Source organism: Meles meles, chromosome 16, assembly GCF_922984935.1.
Source record: "Meles meles chromosome 16, mMelMel3.1 paternal haplotype, whole genome shotgun sequence".
NCBI lineage: Eukaryota > Metazoa > Chordata > Mammalia > Carnivora > Mustelidae > Meles > Meles meles.
In genome coordinates, this window is record NC_060081.1 from 81,780,186 (window position 1) to 81,800,325 (window position 20,140).

General features: G+C 61.6%; 1 protein-coding gene across 1 annotated transcript in view; it reads left to right on the forward strand.

The window, feature by feature from the left end:
• NTSR1 (neurotensin receptor 1) overlaps window positions 1-12,505 on the forward strand; it is a 45,542-nt gene extending 33,037 nt beyond the window's left edge. The window contains exons 2-4 of the mRNA XM_045981891.1: window positions 1,093-1,294; window positions 4,387-4,477; window positions 5,834-12,505. Of these exons, the coding sequence (XP_045837847.1) occupies window positions 1,093-1,294; window positions 4,387-4,477; window positions 5,834-6,083 (543 nt within the window). The 3' untranslated portion in view covers window positions 6,084-12,505. The remainder of the gene's footprint in view (window positions 1-1,092; window positions 1,295-4,386; window positions 4,478-5,833) is intronic.
• The last annotated feature ends 7,635 nt before the right edge of the window (window positions 12,506-20,140 follow it).

Here is a 20,140-nt window from a genome sequence, read left to right on the forward strand (position 1 = left end):
CCGCAACCATGGTGGCCGCTGGGTCTGGCTGGGCTCTGCCTGTGTGAGCAGGACAGAGGTGCGGCCGTCCTCACCCCGACGAGGCCGTCTCCGTTGAAAGATTGAGGGTCCTCGGGCCGCAGACAAACCCGGTTGGGGGGGCGGCAGGAGGGGCCGGCCAGAGCCCAGGGAGCCCCCGTGCAGACCCCTGGAACTGTCCAGGCCGGAGCCGTGCAGGCAGCATCTCCAAGGGCAGCCAAAAGCCTCTGTGAAGGTGAAGTTCAAAGGAAGCACACGGGGCAGCGTGGCAGGGCCTGGGACGCGCCCCTGTGACTCCCCTCGCAGGCGAGGCCACCCGGCCCCTGCCACAGAGCAAGGGGCACCAGACAACAGAAGGTCCAGGAAGAAGAAACAGCCAAGTGTGGTTTTACACGCTGAGAACCTGCCCTGGAGCTGAAGCCAGCTTTAGGACCGGCCCCAGGGGGTACCTGTTCCCCATCCCCCACCACGGCCACCCCTCAAAGGGGCCGCAGGGATTGGTCTTGCTTGGCCTAGTGTCCTGGAAGGGCCCGGTCAAGTGTAGCCCAGCCCCTCTGACTGTCCGGGGCTCAGTCTCCCCGGATACAAATGACGTGGAAGTTAGAGGTGCTCGTGAGAAGCTCTTCTCAGTGAGCCGAGGGGCCGTGGGTGGGGCAGGAGAAGGGTCTTGCCTGTTTGTCCAAACATGGACTGTCCGTATACGGGAGGGATGCTGGGCTTGGCCATCCTGGAGGAGAGCCCGGGGCTCGGGGACTGCAACCACGACGCGCCGTGTCCTGACCTGGGACCATCGAGCGCAGCCCTTCACCACAGCGAGGACACAACGGAGTTTGTACCCGCACTGTCGGTGGGCTGAGCCCTGTGCAGAGGGGTTTGCCAATGTGGCAGACAGTCTGTGAAGCCCTTCTGAGCCCGGGGTGGGTGGGAAGCAGGCGGCACTTGAGCGTGCCCTGCCAGTCTGCCCCCAAAGACCAAGCACCTTCCATACTCCAGGTCCCAGCCTGGCGGGGCTGATGGCAGGGTGGTGTCCCCTCCGCACCAGCCTGACGGCTGTCCTTCTCTGCCTCTCTGCAGATTAATACCTTCATGTCCTTTGTGTTCCCCATGGTGATCATCTCCATCCTGAACACCGTCATCGCCAACAAGCTGACCGTCATGGTCCGCCAGGCCGCTGAGCAGGGCCAGGTGCGCACGGTTGGGGACCAGCACAGCTCATTCAGCATGTCCATCGAGCCTGGCAGGATCCAAGCCCTGCAGCATGGCGTCCGGGTCTTACGTATGTAACTTCTGGGCCCTTAGGGATGGGCGGCAGCCAGGGGCCAGCAGAGCAGAAAGCCACACACCACCAAACAGGGCAAAGTTTAAGACCCAGGAAACGGAGCAGTCCCAGCAGACATTTAGAAGCCTGACTCCACCCAGGGGTCAGTGCTGTTTTCTCCACGCACTCATCTACCCGTCCACCCACCCGTCCATCCATCCACACATCTACCCATCCATCCACCATCCATTCATCCGCCTCTCTCTATCCACCATGCACCCACCCACCAACTGGTCCATTCGTCCATCCACTCATCCGTCCATCCACCCATCTATCCTTCCGTCCGTTGACCCAATCACCCATGAACCCATCTGTCCATCCACCCATCCTATCACTCACCCATTCACCGATTCCCATGTCGCCTGAGCATGGGCTCAGGGTCAGGCAGCTCGCTCACCCAGCCAGGGAGCAGCAGAGGTGTGGGTTACCGTGTGCGCCAGGAGACCCATGTCGGCTGGAGAGACGTGAAGTGCAACCCCCCGGACGGCGGCCCACATTCTAATAAGGAAGCCTGAAGACCAGCCCTTACAAAGACCCCAAGTCAACCCCCTTCACAGGAGAGTGCAGGGTCGAGCTTGCGCTCATGTGGATTGTGGTGCTCCCTGTGGGGGTCCCTGGGCCTGGCTTGTGCCCAGAGAGGGCATCCTCGAGGACGGCTCTTCCTCAAAACACCCTGCCCCCCGGTCCCCACTGCTGAAGGCGGCCCCCCAACCCAGCGCCCCCCACCCCGACCGCCTACTTCGTGCTTCCCAGCAGCAGCAGCCACTGTTCCTGGAAGAAGGAGTCCCAGAGCAGCACCATCCAGTAGGAAGGTGACCCAGGCCCACACACAGTTGTAAATGCTCTAGTGACCACATTTTTTAAAGAAGAAATAGATAAAATTCATTTAAATAATGAATTTGGGCTCAGCATTAGTCATGGTAATAGTAGAAGAGCGTTCCTCAGCCCACGGTAATCTTGCGGCCAGCGACCAACAGGCTGTGTCCAGGGGTCAGCGTCACAGCCTTCGCTTCTGCTGTGTCAGGGACAGGCTTCCTGGAACATTCTGGTGCCACCGACCCGTCTCCTGCTGCCAACAGGCAGGCCTCCCCTCATGGGGTCTCCCCCAGGCCAGATCTCCTGGGCCAGTGGGGTCAGGGCAGCCGCCAAGGGGCCCGGGCCCCCAAACCAAGCACCTGCTGCAGGTTCCCCCCATGTCTCAAGACGAGGACACGCCACATCCGGGACGAGCTTCTCTTGGCACCAGGACAGCCCAGCCAGCCCCGGGTTCTCCCAAGTGGCTTTTTTAGTGCTTTCTTTCTCACTGTGCTGGAACACACCTAGCACGCAATTTGCGGTCTGGGCCGTCTGTAAGTGTCCGTTCAGTCCATTACAAATGTTCATGCCATCGGTCTCCAGACACTTTCATCTTACCGAGCTGAATCTCTGTCCCCGTGAAACACAAACTCCCCAGTCACTCTTCCCCAAAGCCTGACAACCACCCCCTCCAATCCGTCTCTATGAATTCGGCCGCTCGAGGGGCCTCGGTAAGTGGGATCGTCTTTTTGTGCCGGCTCACGTCTCTGAGCGTGATGTCCTTACCGTTCGCCCAAGTCATGGCAGATGTCGGAATGTCCTTTCTTTTTAAGGCTGCGCATACTCCAGGGTCCGGATACGCTGCGTTTCCCCGCCGGGCGAGTGGACACATGGGTTGCTTCCGCCCTTTGGCCATCGTGAACAGTGCCACGGGCATACAGACATCGGGTTGAGTTCCTGCAATGCCTTGGGGATTATACCCAAGGGCAGAATTGTTGGATCATAGAGTAATTCTATTTTTAATCTTTTGAAGAACTGCCATACTGTTAACCAAAGCGGGTGTTTTGGACACCCGCCGGACGTCCGAAGTGGACATTCCATTTTGCATTCCCACCAACCCTGCAGAAAGGTTCTCATTTCTCCACATCCACACCCAAAATCCCCATTTTCTCAGGGTTTGGGCGTTGGTTTGTTTTATAGTAGCCATTGTGGGCATGAGATGGTACCTTATTGTGGTTTGGGTTTGGATTCGTCCCAGGGTGAGTGACGAGCACTTTTTCATGTGCTGATTAACCATTTGTGTATTTTTGGGAAAATGTCTGTTCAAGTCCCTTGCCTATTTTTATTTTTTTAAAGATTTTATTTATTTATTTGACAGAGAGAGATCACAAGTAGGCAGAGAGGCAGGCAGAGAGAGAGGGGAAAGCAGGCTCCCTGCTGAGCAGAGAGCCCGATGCAGGGCTCAATCCCAGGACCCTGGGATCATGACCTGAGCAGAAGGGAGAGGCTTAACCCACTAGCCACCCAGGCGCCCCTTGTCCATTTTTAAATACGTAATTGGGTTGTTTCATTTTTGCTGTTGCCTTTTCGTTCTCTGTGTGTCCTGGACGTTACTCCCCGGTCAGATGTGGGATGCAGTGTTTTCTCCTGTTCTGTGCATTAACTTTCACTCAGTTGCCTGTGTCCTTTGGTCCTGCATCCAAGCACTCACTGCCGGACTCGGTGTCGTCAAATTGGTGCCCATCATTTTCCTCCAAGAATTTTGTACTCTTTGCTACATTTAGATCTTTGATCCATTTTGAGCTAATTCTGTATATGGTGTGAGGTAGGCGTCCAGTTTCCTTCTGCACGTGGCTGTCCCGTTTCCCCAGTATTGTTTCTGGCACAGTGGTCTGGGCAGCCTTGTAGGTAATCGTCTGCCCATATCGGTGAGGGTTATTTCTGGGCTCTCTGTTGCGTGGTCTCTGTGTCTGTCTTGAGGTCGATGTCCCACTGTTCCGACCACTGCAGCTTGGTGGTGGGTTGTGAAACCGAGACATGAGAGTCCTCCAGCTTCACTGTTCCCCCTCGAGATGACCCCCTCGAGGGGTCCCTCAAATCTCCATGTGGACTTAAGACGGGTTTTTCTTTTTAGCAAGAAGCGCCGTCAGCATTTTGAGACGGGTGGCACAGAGTCTGTGATAGCTGTGGGTGACGTTTTAACAGTGCTCAGTCTTCTGTGCGCGGAATAAGACCCACGTCTCTCTGTGTCTCAGGGGCCGTGGTCATCGCCTTCGTGGTCTGCTGGCTGCCCTACCACGTGCGGCGGCTCATGTTCTGCTACATTTCCGATAAGCAGTGGACCCCGTGAGTCCCGGGAGCCTGGGGCAGAGCGGGGAGCCCTGGGCTGGGAGAGCTTCATCCCACGGGTTGGCCTGGGAGGCGGTGACGCTGAACAGAGAAGCTCAGGGCAAGGGGCAGGCCAGGGGTTCCCACGGGTTCGTGGTGTGGCCGTGGATGGGCGGGGGAAGGAAGGAAGGCCACAGAGGGAAAGATGCCACGGGACAGGTTATAGCAGAAAAGGAAAGCAGCCCCTAAGAGAGGGGGAATGAGACAAGTTTAGAGCTGTCTGAGAGCGACAAGAAGGGCTGGCTCTGCTGGGGGGGGCCGCTGTGTGGGCGCCCTAGACCACCTCCACGCTGGGAGATTTGCCGGGGGGACTGCCCAGACTCAGGGACAGCCACACCCATGCTGTGCCCCATCGTACCCCAAGGACACACGGCAAAATCAGGAAAAGCCTGTGGACGGGTCAGGAGACCAGGCACAGCTTCCAGAACCCCCTGGCTATCCATCCCAGAACAGGCTGAGGCCACAAGTGAAATGGTGTCTCCCAGGAAGGTCACCAGAGGCCCAGCGCCGAGGGCGTCTGCTGGGGCCGGTCACGTGGGCACCCCGGCTGGCGGGCGCCCAAATCCCAGACTCGCGGCGCGGAGGAGCTGCTCAGCGTCAACCCCGTTGCTGGCACAGACAGTTTAGGCCCGGAGAGCCCCTCCTCTCAGGACGGAGAATCCCCGAAATCCACGCTCCCAGACAGTGGTGAGGCTAGCCCGGCCGGGAGGCCCCTCTGGGATGGCAGCCCTGGGCCCACCATGTGAGCTTTTCTCTGTGCAGCTCAGAGCCTGGCAGCAGGTTCTTCACAGTGACGCGGAGCCCGCGGGGAGGGCAGAGGAGGAGAAGTTCAGGGAGCAGAGCCCCAAGGTCAAGGGCTCCTGGAACCCAGGGCTGCCTGCTGGGAGCGAGCTCCCTGGTAAGTGAGTGAGATGCCTGTGAGTGGAGGCAAGCAAGCTGAGGGCAAGGTATGCAGCTGCCCAGGAAGCAAGGAGGGGGTTCCTGCCCTGGCTGTTCGGTGGAAGCTGGGGACCAGCACCCCTACAGCCCGGGCGTACCAGGTTTCTGCACAAGGAAGGGCGGCCCAGGTGTCGTGCAGGGAGAGGTGGAGACGGGCCCAGCAGGGCTGCCACAACCCAGCTGCGCCGACTGGTGCCAGCAGGAGTGTGGGCAGAACTTCCGACTTCTCCAGAGAAGCCAGAACCTGAAACTTATCATGAAACAGCCCCACGTCAAAACATTTACGAGGCGTTTTTACGACTCTTGTCCCAAGCCAGCGAGGGTCCGCGGCTGTGCGGCCGAGCCGGCCTGAGCGCCTCTCCCTCGGCCCCGCAGGTTCCTGTACGACGCCTACCACTACCTCTACATGCTGACCAACGCGCTCTTCTACGCCGGCTCTGCCGTCAACCCCATCCTCTACAACCTGGTCTCCGCCAGCTTCCGCCAGGCCTTTCTGTCCACGCTGGCCTGCCTCTGCCCGCTGTGGGGACGCAGGAGGAAGAGGCCGGCCTTCTCGAGGAAGACCAACAGCGTGTCCAGCAACCACACCTTCTCCAGCAACGCCACTCGGGAGACGCTCTATTAGAGCCGGGGGGGGGGCCAAGGAGGGGGCCGGGGGGGCCAGGGAGGGGTGGCCTCTGGGCCTCCACGTCCCCCACCCCCAGAGCAGGAGTGGGGCTCAGCGGAGGCCTAGGACCTGGCGCCCGTCCCCAGAGGCCCCGTCTCTTTCAGCGTCTCCTTCAGCCTCCCCCACCCCCCGCCGCGCCTCTTTGAAAACCAGGAGAGATCGCTCCTCTCCCAGATCCAGAAAGGGCCTCTAATCAGAAGACATTAGTGGTGGCTGAAAGGCAGACTTCTTTGTTCCCACACTGCTGGGTGGTAGACAGGACAGAAATGAAAGGCACAGGCCGGGCTGGGCGGGCACGGGGAGGCGGTGGCCCCCAGAAGCCGGGGCGCGGGAGGAGTCTGACTAGGGGCTGCCCCTGTCCTCCGCAAGGAGGGGGCGCGACCCTCCTCCGGAACGGCAGGCGTCCGGACTCCCACCTCTCCAAGGGCGATTCCCAGGAAGCTTTGGTGTGCCCCAAAGGACAGCACGGGAGTCCCACGGGTCAGGCACTGGCCGGACCCAGGCCTCCCTCTCCTCCCTGCCAAGACAGCCAGGCTCTGCCCGGACGCCCCCCAGGAGCTGAACTGCATGTCTGCTTGGCTTGGCGGGGGCGAGGTCAGGTCGCGGAGTCTTGCCTCCTCGCACCTGCTGTGCTTCCCAAGCCAGGCCGGGGACGTCCCCGTGTGTTCCCGCTGCGTGGGTGAGCTTCCTGAGGGGAAGGGCGGGCTCCCTGAAGAGCAGAGGCGATGGCCAGGTCCCGGAGAGAGGCCATTGGTGGGGACTAGGCCACAGGTGAGGGGGAGGGACCGTGGGTCCAGGCAGCTCCCCGGGCCAGCAGCCAGACCAAGGCCCAGCATCCCAGCATCGTTGGTCATGGCCCCAGGCCAGGCTGCAGCCCCCGCCCCAGGCACCCGGGAAGGCAGGCGTCTCCTTGATCTGTAAGAGCCGGTCTCCAGACAGGATGGCCTCCTGGCCTTGCCCTAGAAGGTCCCCTGAGCCAGGGGGAGACAGATCCCGGATGAACTGCCCAGAACAAGCTGACCGGGAGCAGCGAAAGGTCTGGAAAATGAAATGCAGCTTTTTTAAAGTAGGTCTTCACTGTCCTGAAGGGGGACAGTCAGGCAGACAGCCGTGAGCCTCCCTGATTCAGGACACAGGAGGCCTGGTCCGAGCCCCAGGGCACCAGGACTCGATCCCCCACCCAAAAATGACAAGCTGGCAAGTTTCCACGGTGGCTTTGGATCTGGGCCCCCGACTTGAACCCTACAGGATCCTTCTCCAAGCCACAGGACCTTTCCGGGCAGTCGGCCCAGCGCCAGTCCTTGGCCAGGGAACCATCTCATGACCCAGGGGCCACCTGCACGGGGAAGTAGGCCAGCCCAGACCTCACGCACGGGCACCCGCTCCGGGCAGGCGAGGGGGCCACTGGGCCCCGATGAGCAGGCAGCGAGCGGCCATCAGTTGGGCAAAGGCTGAGGCAAGGCCCAGGCGGTGGGCATTGGAACAAGAGCCTGGACCCCTTCTGAGACCCCAGACCCCTCCCTGACCCAGTGTTTGGTACCTCAGGCACACCTGCTACTCGGAGCCTGGTTCTGCCCCCGACAAGTGCACGTGGCCGTTCGGCCCTCTTGAGAGGCGGACGGCGTGGGTCCTGGAGGACGCCAGCCAGGGTGGACGGAAGAGACAGTTCTCTGGGCTGGGGGCAGAGTCGACGTGGGATGGGGAGCTCCGCCAGCCTGGACCCGCCTAGACGCAGCTGGGACGGAGCCTGTGCTGTGGCCCCATTTTACTGTTGTGCTCCCCACGTTCCCATGCGTGTGCCCCGTGCAGCCCCATGGCGTTGGCGGTTGGCTGCGTCACGCTGTAGCCCCCCCAGCCGGGCTCAGCGGCCAGCGTGGCTGGTCACTAGGGATGCTGAAAGCCCTTCGTGTCGCTCACACACGCAAGCCCCCAGCCCTCACCAGCACATCCCGCCATCCGCAAGAACAAAGCCCCGAGTCTCTCGGTAGAGGAGACGGTAGCCCCCGCGGTTGGCGTCGTCTGTTGGGGCTGGGGGACTTGCAGGCGCCTGGACGTTCCCTCAGTCATTTACTCAGCGGGCACTTACGGGCGCAGCAGACAGCCCTGCCGGGGCCCTGGGACCAAAACCACACAGGCTTTGGCCACGTCTCCCAAAGGCTGGGGGGACTTGGGGACCCTGATTCCCCCGTTCAGGTCCTGCCCCCACCGGAGCGTCGAGAAGCGGCAGGAGAGGAGGGAACGGGAGCAGAAGAAAACCCCGTACACCACGGGGTCCCCTCGAGGCCTGACACCAGGGAGACCCGAGTCCACGCCGGTGTGTACCCAGCACCTTGCCTGCCCTGAGCCCGTTTCCCGCCCCACGGCCGAGCACAGAGGAGGCTCCTGACGGGCATGCAGGACCCTATGAGAGATGGACTCGGTCCTCCAGCCCAGAAAACAGGGAAGCAAGTCAGCTTCCCCCCAGGACTCAGTGGTGGGGGATCCCCTGGGGGCCCATCCCTAACATAGCCTCCCCCACCCCACCCCCCGCTCGCCTCCTCTCCAGCCTTCCCTGCTAGGCCTTCGCCTCTCACTGGCGGCGTCCCCGCGGGCCCAGCTGGGGGACGAGCAGCATCCTCCCGGGCTGTGGGGCTCCAGGGAGGTCCCTCCATCCCCCCAGTGTCCTCGACCGGAGGTGCCAGCTGGTCTCCGAACCGCTGTGCGCCCGGAGCGCCAGCTTGGGGGTCCCAGCCCAGCCCGTGTGCACGCACAGAATCTCCTGGACCCGGGGTGGGGGGCACCGCACTGCAGCAGCATCTCTCGCACGTCCCATGCCCGCCCTTCACTCCCTCATCCCCTCACTCGTCTGCCTGCTGGGTGCACAGTGCCGTGCCCACTCCCCGCTTTGGTCACTCACGCGCTGGCTCACCGCGGGAGTTCCGCGAGGCGGCCTTGTTGCCCCGCTCTGGCTGGCGCAGGCGCGAGGCGTGAGGCTCCAGGAGCTCCCGCCCCGCCGCAGGCGTCACCGGCCCCTGGCCAGCAGGGGAGTCTTGGACACGCCTTCATTCCCAGGGTGAGGGCCTCACTGGCCAGCTCCAAGGGGTGCACTGACATCTCACAAGAATATCCAAAGGAATGAAACTCTAATGGTAGAAGTTCAGGCCAACCAAAGAGGGGAAAGTTGGGGGACAGTGGGCAGGCAGTCTGCAACCCAGACCCCATGTCTGTGCCACCGTCCCAGGAGACCAGAGCCCTAGACCCTCCTGCAAGTTTCCTGAGCTTGGACCCCTGTTGCCCCTGTGCACAGGAGACGAGTCCCCCTCCCGGTTCCCCTAGAGGCCTCCTGGCTATGACCATCGCTAAGCAACAGGAGGAGGGCTCGGGAGAGAATTTAAATACGCACTCGAAGGAAGAAAAGACAGCCGTCAGCCTGGGCCTGCCCCTGGAGCCCGAGCGCAGGAGGTGCCCCCCCACGCCCTCCCCCTCCCACTGCCCCGCACCACTGCCCCGCACCACTGCCCCAGTCATGATCTCAGTTCCAGTTTTCATCAGAACTCCATGGAAACCAGTCCAGGCTGAATTTATGAAGGGAATGACGCTATAGAGTCGGGGACAGGGCAAAGCCCGGAACCAGAGTTGGGAGGGAAGGAGCCCCGCTCTGCACGTTGAGGGGACACACGTGTGCGCACATGGGTGCACGGGCACACACACGTGCACACACACGTGCCCACACGCCAGGGCACCGACCCTTTGCCCTGTCGGGCCTCCTGCCGTGGCTCCGAGAGGCCCAAGGCCCAGCTCCTGAAGGGCAGACCCCTGTGCCCGGGCCCAGCTCTGGGCAGAGCCATGTGAGGGCTTCACGCTGCTCCAGGAAGCCCCCGGGGAGGCCCAGCCAGGCCCAGAGCCAGGGCAAGACCCAGCCCCAGCCACCCCGACCTGTCACCTCTGACAGGGCGGCGGCAGGGATGGGTGCCAGGCTTCACGCACCCTGCGGCCCCAGGAGCAGCCGGCTCACGCAGAGGCCCCAAGGCCCACACCGCAGGAAATATTTTTAAGATTTTATTTATTTATTCCAGAGAGAGAGAGAGGGACACAAGCAGGGGGACCAGCAGAGGCAGAAGCAGGCTTCCCGCTGAGCACGGAGCCCAATGCAGGACTCAGTCCCAGGACCCCGGGATCATGACCTGAGCTGAAGGCAGACGCCTCACCGCTGAGCCTCCCAGGCGCCCGGAGGGCCTTGTTGTCACCCCCAGCATGGTTCTCGCTGTCTCGTCTCAGCTGGGAATTGAACGGGAGAGTAGGGCAGTCGCTCGCACCATGGGAAGTACGAGCCGGCTAGGTCTCAGACCCGCCGGCACCTGCCGGTCCTGCCCACATGGAGCCGGTGCTTAACAGATGCTCAGAAAGTCTAACAAACTAACCGAGAAGCAAACATCCACGGCCCTCCCCGTTTCTTGCTGGGGGGCCACGGGGCCCTCTCTCCCACAGGGCCAGGGGCAGGGGTCACGTCGCTAAAACACGGCACCCAGAGTCACAGACACACAAGGTGAACCTGAGGCAAAGCCGGACCCACTGTGGTGTCCCCTGGAATGACAGGCCCAGAACTGCCGTTCCTGCACAGCTCCGCAGACCTCTGTCCCCCCACCCTGAGCAGAGGGAGAGCGGCCAGACAAATGTGCCCAGAACATTCTGGCAAAGCATCCCTGTGAGGAATCGATCCTGTAGGTGAAGACAGATGGTAGCCAAGGGGGCCACAGCCGGCCTGGGTGCAGCTTGGCATGGCGTGAGTGCCCAAGTCCCCGGCCCCGAGCATCCCCTCGGGGACTTGCAGGATGGCCAGAAGACCTGAGGGGTCCCGGGGCTCCTGTCTCCCGGGAAGCAAGAAGCTCCCCAGGACTCTGCCTCTCAAAGTCCCATCCGAACCAAACTCCACAAAGGACACATCTCGGTCTCTTGCCAGCCGCCCCTCTGCTTGGAGGTGCCCTGCATGGCCTTGCTTGCCTCCCAGGACCCACAGGTCCTCTGTGCCGCATGCCGGTGGGCATCCCAAGTTGGGGGCTCCCCCTGCCGTCGCTGTGCTGGGAGGGAAGTCCCCCGTCCCTGACCTCTGGGACTGGAGGCCCAGCAGCCTCCCATCCCTGTAGCAGAGGCGGCTCGGATGAGCACACGCGTCCAAGTCCCCGGGTACCCGGCGGCGAGGGGATGCTCTGGGTACCGTGCGCAGCCTGGGTGCCACATGCAGGCTGGCCCCTCCCCTCCCTGGCCAGCTGCAGTCCTAGGATTACCTCCCGGACAAGTGGGGGGGACTCAGTCCCTTTGTCCCAGGGTGGGTGGGACTTGGGGACTGGTCGCGAGGACCCCGCTGCTGGCTCTCCATGGGGCAGGAGCTGGAATGGACGGGTCCCTCGGGCGGCTCCCGCCGCGTCACCTCGCCCCTGGACCCGTCTGCGGGCAGCCCCACCTGCAGGGACGACCGTGCCTCCTCGGGCTTTGCTCTTTGCTTTCCGTGCAGGGGTTCAGCTCTTGGTGACCCGAGGGACAGAAAGTGCCTCTGGCTTCTCCCGTCCCACTCGGAGCTATAAATGGGCAACTCGCCCGTTGCACGTCTGACATCTTAGAGCCCGCGCCGAGTCTGCTCCTGAGGGGCACTCGTGTCTTCCCAGCGCGGGAGACGATCTTCCGAATGGACACACCAGCGCGTGGCGGACGCACGTGAGACCGTTTCCAGCGCTTCCCTCTCCCCGGGGAGCTCGGAGCCCGGCCCGTCTTCCGCTGGGCTCCTGCGCGCGCCTGCCCTTTCCTCCCCACAGTGGGTTGGAATCTCCGAGCCGCAGGTTTTGTGCCTTTTCATTTCACTGCTGCAGCACCCTGTGAGCGCCCGTCCCTCCGGCAGCCAGCGCTCACCACGAAACTCTGCAGCCCCTTGAGAAGAAGGTTCTGGGAGGATGTCCCGTGACATTGTCTCTCTGCCACCGGCAGGTCAGAGGAAAACGTCGGCCTCACTGAAGCTCCAGGATGAGCCATTTCCTGTGATCTGCACAGGGAGCCCGGCCCCCGGGGTGCCTGTTGCGGCCGCAGCACCTCCCATCTGGACCGGGGGCTCCTCGGGGGGCAGAACGGCTTCGGAACAGAAGGGGACCTAGACCCTGTGCTGCTTATTGGCACCGGTGAGGGGAAGGGCAGCCCCAGCCGACCCTCCTGGTCCCACTGGACGTGACTCCTGACTCGCCCCTTCCAAGCAGAGCCTCACCTCCCGGCAGCGATTTCCCGCCTTGAGCCCGAGTCACTCCCCGAGAGGGTCTCTGAGACCGCGCTCACCCTCTCTGAGTGTTTGTGTGTCTTGTCAACGTGACATGTGCCGGCTCAGAAATACTAAATAAAATCATCCTAATAGTAAGATATTTGGGCGTCTGGGTGGCTCAGTCATTAAGCCTCTGCCTTCGGCTCAGGACATGATCCCAGGGTCCTGGATTGAGCCCCGCATCCGGCTCCCTGCTCCGCGGGAAGCTGCTTCCTCCTCTCCCACTCCCCCTGCGTGTGTTCCCTCTCTTGCTGTATCTCTCTCTGTCAAATAAATAAATAAAATCTTTAAAAATAATAAATAAATAAATACCCAACGGCCGGCCAAATCCTGAAACGCTGACGCTGCAAGGAAGCTTCCAGAGAGCCGTCTGCAGGGGCTGCCCGAGGCCATCCCGGGATTCCTGCCCCCCCGCCCCCCAGCCTGGGCCCCAGCCTGCCGAGGAGCTTCTTTCCGGTGTCAGCCTCCGACCCGCTCCCGTCCACACAGCTACTCGGCTGCCTCTTTCCTTTGCATGGAGCCCAAGCTCCACCGCTCGGGCGGTGCAGGACTTGGAGCGAGAGTGGAAGCGGCAGGGAGGCCGGGCGCCCGCACCCCTGCCTGTCTAGCTGGCTGCGCGCTTTCACTTTCAAGATGCAAGACAGCTTTCCCCAGTGATGAAGTGACTCCTTCTCTTGTGACGTGGAAGAGAGTCTCGAGGACAGTGTCCCCTTGGTCCCACCTAGAGGTGATCCCTGCTGGCAGGGGGCCCACCGTCCGGCCCAGGGCCACGCCAGCCGCCACACAAACATCCCTGGCCTGGACGGCGGCCAGCGCACTCTCATGTACGCGCCCCTGCGTGTCCCCACGCGGTGCCGCCCATCACCCACACAGTGCTCTCCCTCTGCACGCCGGCAGGCCATGCTTTGGACACAAAGTTAAAGTAAGCTTCTGATACTCCGCTGTTTCCAAAGGGGAAACGGTCTGTCATACAGAGTGAGGTCCCTGTCCCCGGAGGGCCCACACAGAGGACTCGCCGTGTCTCCACACGCCTCGGCGGACCTGTGGAGCTCAGACATGAGGATGGCCTTCCAGGTGTCCTGCCGGGGGACGCAGGGGGCCCGGCCTTTCTACCCCCACTGAACAAGCCAGCAGGGGAGGGACAGGCACAGTAGAAGGGGGCGGGACAGCAGAGAAGGGACACGAAGACCCCTGCTGCGCGCTGGTCGGCTGGGTGGCCTCGTGGTGGTCACTAAGCAGGAAGGAAGTTCCTTTTCCCAGTGAGGAAATGGAGTGTGGGAGGGAGACCCAGCAGCATCCCTCAGGGTCGGCAGCAAAGCGAACGCTCTGGCCTCCCAGCCACGGCCCAGAGTTCTTTCCACCTGGCACCCTCCCGCGCCCCCGCCCTGGGCTGCGTCCCGCCGACACGCCCCCCGCAGGTGTCACGTCACTGTCCTTCCTCCCCCCAGATGAGCTCTTCTCTGGACGGCCCGTGAGCGCAGCTGGCGGCTTCTCCCAGGTCCTCGGAGGGGCCGGAGGGAAACGTGGAGACCCCATTTCAGATCGTCTGTGTCACCCTGGACGCCTCGGCCCCAAGGGGAGGGGCTCCCAAGAAAACCCCGAATCCCCACCCAAATCCGCACCTCCCGACGTCCCCCGGGGAGTCCGAGCCAGACTGGGCCACCCGTGGGGGACAGCGCCTCCAGCACAGCAAGGAAGCAGGGCCCGCAACACCCCAGGCAGGCTGGTGGCTGTAATCCAGGGAGGCTGCTTGGAGGAGGCCGTGGAGGGGACAGCCTGGGCCGTGCTCCCCCAGAGCCCACCAAGTAAGCGGAGACTCCCATGGACAGATTTCCCTGAGCCCCTCCTGAGTGCCAGACCCGGGCTGTGTGGAGACCCTGAGCTGAGAAGGTGGGCCCAGGGGCCTCCCAGGAGGGTGGGTGGGAACCAGGAAAACAGAGCAGGAGATGAGGAGGCTGGGGTGGGCGGCCGGGCGCAGACGGGGTGGCTGGGAGGAGCTCACTGTCCCCGGGGTCGGGACAGTGACCTGCGGTAGCAGAAGGGGTGCCAAGGGAGGACAGGTCGGCAGGGCTGAATGAGGCAGCTGGAGGCCTCGTTCTGAGCCTCTTGGTGCCGTCGGGTGGGGACGGCATCAGAGCCGCCCCAAAGCCCCGCCCCGGCCGCTGGCCAGCCCTGCAGGTGGGACCCTGGTGTCCGAGGGAGGGTGGCTCAGCGGGGGACCGGCACCGCGGCTTCTGTCCGCCCACATTAATCACTGTGCTCTTGGGCCCTAATTACTCTAATCACGTTCCTCCTCCCGGCAGTCGGGCTCCTCTGGACATCCCTGTCATCCGTCTACATCGGAAAGTGACGCATCAGTCGGGCGTCAGGAGGGGGAGAGGCCGGCGGGTCCAGCCACACGCGGCTCCCTGCAGAGCCCCAGCTCCTGGCGACCCTGGCCCTCCGGAGGGGCCCCTCCCGGCCCCCGCGCACTGCTGGCTTCACCATATCTGACTCTGTGCCGGGGGCCTCCCACCTGTCCCCGTGGCCCACACAGCCAGCCCGTGCGTCTCTCTCCCAGGCATCTACTCTAAGTGCCATGCCAGAGAAGGAATCCAGATCGCCCTGGGGGAGGCCCTGGGAGCCCAAACATCAGGCTGCCTCTCTGGGTCGGGACCCCCGGGTCAGGGCTCTAGGAAGGAGCCCAGGAGGTCTCATATGGACTGGCTCCCTCAGAGCCTCCCCGGAGCCCCGGAGACTCCCCTCCTCACTGTCCGATAACAGGGGAGGGAGCTGCTGAGAGGGAGACCCAAGCAGTCATCACCCCTGTCCCCTGCTGCTCCAGGAACCCAGCCTTGCTGGGAGTGGGCAGGAAATGAATTTTAGGGGCCTCTTTCCACCCTGTGTCCTGAGCCCCCCTTCCCCTGCCCCGACCCCAATGTGGCCTCACCAGTCGGAGCACCAAGAAGGGGGAGAGGTGGATTCTTGCATGACAGATGAGGCGAGATCTGCGATGGGAAGGGCCTCACAGCCTGAGTCCTGGGAGGCTCCAGCCGTGCCCGGATACCCCGTGCCGCTGCTCCCCCGCCCCGAACCTGCCCCTCGCCCTCCGCAGCTCCACGGCCCGCTGCCCCTCAGAGGGCGGCCTCTGTCCGCGCCCCCCGCTCACCCCACTTCCCCAGAAGCACGTGCCAGGTTTTAGCCTCGTGACCTGGCTCCCCGACCATGGGGATGGTGACCAAAAGCCGCATTTCTCCAGCGTGACGTCTGTGCTTACCAACCTCCTGCCATTTCCCCGTCCTTCCCGCGGCCCCAGAGAAGGAACATCAACACAGCCGTGTCCCGGGGGCCCTGGGGCTCGGGAGTGATCGCCAGGCTGGGAGCCACGGTGGGCTGGGGCCTGGACAGGGCCCCCTGTGCCTCAGCACCGCAGCGCCCAGGACCGGCCCCGCTCCAGCTCCCGGGGCCGCAGCGCCTGGGAGTATCGTCAGGACCACGAGCCCCCCGGCTGATGCTGCTGTGAGGGAAAGACCCTCCCTCCCCTTTCCTTCCAGCCCCTCCTTTAGAAAACTAGGAACTGAAAAAAAAAGAAAAGAAAACTAGGAACTGAATTCTTTCTCAGAGGGGGTGTACATTCCTTTGACAGGGTATGTAAATCTTTTTAAAACTAAACACACCTCTCGCCAGCTTACAGCCCAGGACGGTGTTTCTCGAGGCCCTGGAGCCCCGTCTCTGAAACGAACCCTGAGGAAGGTGGCGCCCCTCCCCAGCCTGAAGGAGGCAAGGGCCAGACCCCCACAGCCCCTGCCATAAAGACGCGAGGCTTCTCCGTCCTCCGAGGAAGTCAGTTAGCGGACGCCGGTGGGCACACTCTGCCCGGTGGGTTTAGGATGAACCGCGAGGGATGGACGGAGCCGCGAAGACCCTCCTTGACAGCAAACCCCGCTGGAGAATGCGCGTGTGCCGGGTTGTGTGTTCTTGGTGCTCGAAAAGGTGCCATTTTCCTGTCTTTGGCCCCTCCCGGCAGGTGGTCTGTGAGACACACTGCCCGGTCCACTGCATTCTGGCTTCGTGCTCGTTCGGTCACCAAACCGTTTCCCTTCTCCTCCACCTCCGCAGGCAGGTCTATCCGGCAGGCAGATTCCGTGTTTAGCTGTTTCCCCCACAGGCCATGGGCCCGTCCAATGCTGGGGGCCCAGCCGACGTCCCTCTTCCCTCACCCGGCCGCGTTCCAGCTTGAAGCTGCTCGATTGTGAACCCTTGACTTTCTCACACACCCGTGGACGCGGCAGCTTTTCCGCAAGGAGCCCACGTGCCCCCACAGGCCCCCGAGAGAGTGGTATGTGTTACCCCAAGATGTTGCCACCGCTAAAAATAAAGGGAAACCCCGCACCGCCTCCCACAGCCCCAGAACACGCAGAGCGCGCACACAGTCACTGTCCCTCCGTCTGGAAAGCCAGCGCAGTAGGTGAGCCCAGGAACCGTGACGACAGCCGCCACCTGCAAACCCCAGGCTGAGCCCACGGTTCTTCAAAGGCAAGTGCCTGTAGGTGACTTTAAATGACTTTCCGTTAATGACTTGCCAGGGAGCCCAAGACAGCTCCCCAACCTGCAAGTCTGCATGTGAGTCCGCACCGGGACTTACGGCACAGAGGGCCGAAGCGGGTGCGTGGAAACATCCTTCCCCCGCGGCCCCTGAAGGCCTCCCAGAGGCGGCCCGCGAGGCTGTTTCTGCCCTCCCAAAGGGAGAAGCCTCCAGAACGTGGGCAAACAGGTACGCCCCGCATCTGACGGCAGCTTTGCACTCTCCCGGGTCAGGCTCAGACGCGCCCCGCTCCTGTGCAGACTGCCCGCGGCCCGCGGGAGGCAGGACGTCCACTTCTGTCACTGGGGCCGGTAAGTGTGTGTCTGTGTTGCTGGCAGCGAGCAGGCCCTCTGCAGACAGGATCAAGGTCGTCACCAGTAAGGGAGAGAGAATATCCCGAATTTCCAGGCGGGCCCCAAACAGTCACATGAACCCTTAAATGCAGAGAACCTGCTTGGGCATCCCCAGAGTCAGGATGGGAAGTCTGAGAGACCCCAATGTGAGAAAGACCCCGCTGCTTTTCTGCCTTTGGAGACGGAGACAGAGGCCCAAGCCAGAGCGACTGGGGACCTCCTCCGACCGTGGCCAGACGGGACCAGGGACTCAGTCCTACAGTCATGAGGACCCGGATCCTGAGCACGGCCTCTCCCTACAGGCGCCTCCAATTTGGGGAGCTCTGCAGCCCTCACCTGCCTCGAGCTGAGCAGGCTCCAGACAAGATCTGAGCTGGGTGCCAGGTCACACGGGGCGGGGGCTTGGTCTTCAAGGCATGGACCGGTCTGAGCTCCCAAACCAGCAAGGCCCTACTCGCTGTGGCATTCTGAGCACTCTTCTTGAGGAAGATGGCTGTAGGGCAAGACGGGCGGGGACAGCATGGTCCCTGGTGAGTGACAGGGCGGGCAGAATGCGGATAAGGGAGCAGACCACCCTAAGCTGGCTGAGCCCCTGGCCAGGCCCACGCCTTGCCAGCCCCTTCCCTCTGATGCTTTGTCATGTGGCTGTTGGCTACCGGGGCTAAGCCTTTGGCTTTCCCAGAAGGGCCTTTTTTGCCCCCAGGGTCCAGCTGCGACACAGGCTCAGCGCTGGGGTCACTGGAAAGATTGTGTATGGATGAGCTGAAGCTTCTGGGTCCATTTCTCACTCTAGTCAAGGAGAAAGGGTTTACTCTGCAGAAAAACGCTCCAGGTGATTTCTCAACAGCATGGAGGGAGACCTCTCTGGCGGATATGCCAGGTCTCCGAGTCCTGGAATTGAGCCTGTTGTGTCAAAATTGCAAAGGAAACAGTTTGGTCCAACATCTTGGCTTGGCCTGTGTCCACCACACTGGGAAGCTGGATCCCTTCCCACCCTTGGTCAGAGTTTCCTGGACTTGCCACATGAAGGCTGCCGAGCTTTCTGATTTGGCACGAGAGGAGCCCGGACATCACAGAGGCAATCGTTCCGAACCTCACAATCAGGTGGAGGAAAGAGAAGGCTTCAGGGGAAATCAAGTGTCCGTTTTATGGGAACAGAACCCACCCTGGCCCAGAATCAGGATGTTGGGGGAAATGACACCGACAGAAAAACATGTGTGTCATTCAACACGATGCTGCAGAGAAGTGGGCAAGCTGGGTTGGCCTGGACCGCACAGTTCTGAGGGCGAGAAATAGCTGTCAGATATGGCGAGAGATGGTACGGAAGAGCTGCACGGGAGCACCCCGGGGCCTCAGGACAATGGGGCCTCCCACTGCCGCTGACACCGCCTCAACCCTCTTTCGCTTTTCTTCACTACCAGTGGATTATGTTCTCTTAGCCCCGGTCTCTCTTCTCTCCAGTGTGAGCTGTGTTCACTCCTCAGTGCCTGGTGCATAGAGAGAGTGGGCACCCCTTTAGTGTTTGAGGGATGGATGGATGGATGGGGGTGGTTGGACTGTGAACGAATAGGGGGCTGGATGGAAGGGGAGTGGGTGGATGAGTGGATGGATGGGTGGGCGGGAGGACGGAAGAAGGACAGATGGTGGATGGCGGATGGATGGTGGATGGATGGATGGACAGACGGATGGTGGATGGTGGATGGATGGATAGATGACAGAGGGATGGATAATGGACAGATGATGGAAAAATGGATGGATAGATGGACGGATGGATAAAAAAATTGATGGATGGATCAACGATGGATGGTGGATGGTGGGTGGATGGATAGACGACAGAGGGATGGATAATGGACAGATGATGGAAAAATGGATGGGTAGATGGACGGATGGATAGAAAAATTGATGGATGGATCAACGATGGATGGTGGATAGTGGGTGGATGGATGATGGATTTATGGATGATGTATGGATGGTGGATGTATGGATGATGTATGGATGGTGGGTGGGTGGATGGAAGATGATGGATGGATGGTGGATGGTGGATGGTGGATGGGTGGATGAAGATGGTGGATGGATGGTGGATGGTGGATGGGTGGATGGAGATGGTGGATGGATGGTGGATGGTGGGTGGATGGATGGTGGATGGTGGATGGGTGGATGGGGATGGTGGACAGATGGTGGATGGTGGGTGGTGGTGAAGGAGCTGTACAGGGCACCACAGGAAGAACCCACTGTTCTTTTCATTGATTGTCCTGTCAGCAGAGAGTCAACGTGAGGAAGCTTCTTCCCTGTAGAGCCAAAACAGCAGCCAATAACAAGGGCGGTGTCTGCCAAACTTTGCCAAGGAAATTTCCATTTGGAAACTAGGATGGTGCTGAGTTTCAGCGATGCCATGGAGATGGACTGAACAGCTGCCCCAGAGGTGGACTGCAAGGATATGGTGCACGCGCACATCACAATTAGAACTTCCCGCTAGCAGCGCCAGGTGGGGCGGGACAGTGATACTCCCACGGAACATGAGGGTGGAAAATCAGCCATGGGCCAAGCCCCAGACTCCCATACTAGGGAGCCCTAAATAGGCCCAGCCCAGAGGCTGGAGATCCAAGCCCTTCCCAGAACTCTATCTGCCTGATGCTTCTAGATGGTTCCTCCCTCTTTTAGGGGCTTCACATAGGAGGGACCTCCCACCCTCTGGCCATCCTAGTGTGGGGGGAGACTTTGCACCTCTGGGCCATGACAGGGGCAGGGAAAGCAAGGCCTCCAACAACGAGCGCGTACTCCTCATCACTTACAATGGAAATGGGGGAAGGGAAAGGAG